At 52.3% G+C, this 4,075-nt stretch overlaps 1 protein-coding gene across 1 annotated transcript in view; it reads left to right on the top strand.

The window, feature by feature from the left end:
* Positions 1-339: 339 nt before the first annotated feature.
* PDLIM1 (PDZ and LIM domain 1) overlaps positions 340-4,075 on the top strand; it is a 22,636-nt gene continuing 18,900 nt past the window's right edge. Inside the window, exon 1 of the mRNA XM_055081431.1 lies at positions 340-570. Within this exon, the coding sequence (XP_054937406.1) occupies positions 475-570 (96 nt within the window). The 5' untranslated portion in view covers positions 340-474. The remainder of the gene's footprint in view (positions 571-4,075) is intronic.

Raw genomic sequence — 4,075 nt, 5'->3', positions numbered from 1 at the left:
GATGACTTTGAACAGCCCTTCCAAACTCTTTCAAAAGCGCCAAGCTTTGTCTCCTTCAAGGTCGCCGGAACCTACTCGCCTCTCACCTAGAGCCCGCAGCGGGGCTGGGAGTGCAGCCGGGCGGCGGCTGGCGCGGGAGGGAGGTGGCACTGGGGGCCGGGGCGGGGCTGCTGAGATCCCGAGACCCCCGAGCTGACCCCAGGCTCTCTCTGCCCGACTCTCGGCCAGGCCCTGTGCGGGCGCCGGGGCGGGGGGCAGCTGCGGGCCGCGAGCTGGAGGACAGGCGGGGCAGGCGGCCGCGACGCGGCCTGGGCGGAGCCGCCCCCGCCCTCCTCCCGCCCAGCTCCCGCCCGCCCCAGGCTCCCCGGGCCCGCTCCGCGCTCTCTTTCTCCGACAGCTGCCGGGGAGCCCAGCGCGCCGCTCCGCGTCCTGCCCCGTCTGTCCCCGGGAGTCGCTGACCGCCGTCGCCGCGCCATGACCACGCAGCAAATAGCGCTCCAGGGCCCGGGACCGTGGGGCTTCCGCCTCGTGGGGGGCAAGGACTTCGAGCAGCCTCTCGCCATTTCCCGGGTAAGAGCAGCCTGGGACGCGCGGGGAGCGGGGCCATCCCGGGCTCGGGAGCGGCGTGACCCAGAGGGGACCTGGGGCTTCCGGAGCCCGGGACGGAGCCGGGGCGGCCGGGCGCAGCCAGGTGCGCCAGGTGCGCCGAGCGCTTTCCGCGCACCTCGGGCCCTCAGCCCCCGCCGCGCTTGCCAGACGCCTCGCTCCCAGGCGAGCCAGCCGGCTGCGGAGCACCACTTACCGCGTCCGCGGGACAGAAAGGCGCAGTTTTCGTGCCTTCGCTCCGGAAGCGTGGCCGGCGCGTGGACGCGCTTTGTCCGCGGGTGAAAGGCTCAGGGTCCCGGCAGATCCCGCACGCTGGGAGATAGCGCTTTCTCGTTCTAAACAAGACGCAGAGCGGCGGAAAGCAGTTTGGAAGTAGCAAGAACCACCTGGAAAGTGAGGTGGAGAGGATGGGAAGTTTACTGGGGCGGGGGCGGGGAGGGCGAGTGAGGTTAAACGCAACAATCGAAACAACTAGTTTCTCACTCTTTGGACCTGATCCATGGCCAGGTTTTACCTCTCTAATGTCTTTTGGAGAAATGGCGGGATTTTGGAAACAGACCAACCCGAATAAACCCTCTTGGACATTCCACTACTTCGCGGGAGATGGCCGTGCCATATTTCTGCCGGGCCTTTTGGGATTATCAACTGATCAGCCCTTTTCCCCCATAAATAGGGGTGCGGTGGGGTTCCCACTTTATGTGTTTGTCTGGGGGAAGTCGGTGCTTGAAAAATTCTCAGAGGGTCCTCGTCTGTTTGGAAGAGCCCAGGTTCAATCGGAGACGACCAGGTCCATCATCCCCAAATAAAGCGGAAGCCCGAGGGAGACCCAGACTCATTGTTTGGAGGCCCAGGCTTTGGTCATCTAGTCTGGGCTAAAGGCAAGGTTGATGTCCCACTGAGAGTTGCCACATTCAATGTGCCACCAAAAGGCGGGCAAGAAATATTTTTTGACTGAATGAAAAAAGGGAGCGCAAAGCACTCTCTGGTACCCAGCTTTGCTAGGCCTATCATGCCATTCTTGGGCTCATCTGCTTGCTGAAGATGACCCTAGACCTGCCTCCCCAGCCATCTGAACATTCCTCCTTTTTCTTGGAGGGGGAGGGTGGAGAGGGAAGGGGAATATCCCTATGGGTCTTTTTGACTTAGGTCCTTGCCTCCAGCCCCCGAAAGAATATGGTGGGAGGCGCAGGAGGAAAAGAATTGGGGCTTCCTCTTTGGCTTCTCTCCAGCCACAGTCCTACCCACATTTCCTTGCAGGTGGGCCCTAGTGGAGTGATGTCTTCTCTGACTCTGACCATCCCACTCCCAAAAGGGGCAGGTGCTTCAGTTCTTAGGCCCTGTCTTCTCCCTGTCTTCCACCCGCTGTCCCCAGGGGACAGCTTTGATTATTCTTGCAGGTACATGCTGTCTTCCCAGCCACCAGCCAGGTTCCTCAAGCACAGAAACTGTGCCTTCCCCAAATCTGGACCCCTGCCCCCAAGGCTGGCACTGAGCTGAACCTGGCTGTGCCCAGTAAATCTTTGCAGACTTATTAATAAATGCTTATCCAGGGAAGGCACATTTAGACTCGCTTACCTCATAGTCCATTTGTCCCCACTCTTTGTGTCTATAATTAACCTGTCAGCCGGCTCAGCTTCTGAATTTATGTATGACATGAAACCTTTTCTTAAGAACTGGAGAATATGGCTTCCTCCAAGGAGCCGGAGCTGGAGCTGGAGGGACAGAGTGGGGGTGATTAAAAAAAAAAAAAAAAAAAAAGAATTGAGAATATATTCGCCATCTATTAAAAGGGCAATTACTGCCTGCCATTTTAGCTGTTTTTATTTTTATTATTATTATTTTTTTGCGGTACGCGGGCCTCTCACTGCTGTGGCCTCTCCCGTTGCGGAGCACAGGCTCCAGACGCGCAGGCTCAGTGGCCATGGCTCACGGGGCCCAGCCGCTCCGCGGCATGTGGGATCTCCCGGACCGGGGCACGAACCCGTGTCCCCTGCATCGGCAGGTGGACTCTCAACCACTGCGCCACCAGGGAAGCCCCATTTTAGCTGTTTTTAAAAGACTTAATGCAAGTGGCCCTGTGCAGGAATGATGGTATGGGGTGGAAAACACAATACTGTGAATTCTTTAGTTTGTACCCTCATCTGTTTATTTTTTTATTAGCACATGTCTCATGAGCATATAGCATATTCTAGAAACTCTACAGCAAAACCCTGGAGTCCCAGAAATGAGAAGACAGGGCTCCACTCTCAAGGTGTTCATGGTTTAGTGAGGGAAGCTAATCTTTGTAACGCCCTGGGTTGTGCTTTAATTGAAAAGTGAAAGTGACTCACAGGAGGTGACATTCTCTTGCTGACAGTAATTTACCTGTTTATTCATCTCATTATAACCACATGGAAAAAACGTGGGCCTCCTAACTTCCTGGGAATGGGAAGGTCATTGTCATAAAGGGTCCCTGAGGTAGTTGTCTGAGATCTGGTATAGGTCTGATTTTTGCTTGTTACTTGAGCTGTACCTGGGGTGAGTCTTCTACTGTCTGTGGCTGCCTTTTTTATCTCTGCAACGGTGATAACTCCAGCCATTGGCTGTGAGTTATGGTATGTGATATTGCTCTGTAAACAGTGAACAGTAGTGAGGAGGTGTGAGCATCCGCAAAGTTATACACACGTTCTGGTTGGTAGGTGTGCTAGATTCATCATTCGGGGCAGATACAGTTTGCTATGGTTTTGTATATGCAGACTTTGAGTCTCCACACCAAAGCAAACATAAAATTAGGCTGGGAAAGGAGTGCCTTTTATTTAAATAGCTATGTTTGCTTTCTCTTGCATGAATTATTCTGGTATTGGCTTCATTCTTTTGTCAAACTACTAAAGCTCCTGAATATAACTCTGTAATCTTGTATACTTGAAATTATTTTTTTATTTTTTAACTTTTTTATTGTGAAATTAAAAAGTCATAAACTAAAAATGCACAGCAAATGCTTATAAAGTAAATACGTGTAGAGAGAGTTACCACCCAGGTCAAGAAATAGCACATTACCAGGACGTCCGTCAGCAGCTCACTAACCTACCTCCTTGTTTTTAGCCAGTTTCTGAACAGAAACAAACAGAACACATTTGTGTGTGTGTGTGAATAGCTGCTTTTGTTCCTCAATATTTTCATCTTTGTTATTGTGATACACTTAAAAAATTTCAATCCAGCTCTCCAACTTTGAATGGACATAAACTATCGTTCTTCCTTTTACCAGTTTCTCATTTAAGCCTCTACCTTGGACTCCTTGAAGTCCTCATTGGACTCCTGACACATCTGCAATTGTCTTCTGAGATTTTTTTTCTCTGTCAGTTCCTGCTCCAGGTCTACAGTTGTCTATCTCCTTGAGTTGTGGTATGTTTTTTTTTTTTTTCCCATGTCAATTTCTTATTTCCTCTAGTTGCTTTCCATGGAAGTCTTCAGAGAATCCACACCCAGGCCA

Source organism: Physeter macrocephalus, chromosome 20 (genome assembly GCF_002837175.3).
Source record: "Physeter macrocephalus isolate SW-GA chromosome 20, ASM283717v5, whole genome shotgun sequence".
NCBI lineage: Eukaryota > Metazoa > Chordata > Mammalia > Artiodactyla > Physeteridae > Physeter > Physeter macrocephalus.
Note: the sequence above shows the minus strand (reverse complement) of the source record. Positions and strands in the feature narration are given on the sequence as shown.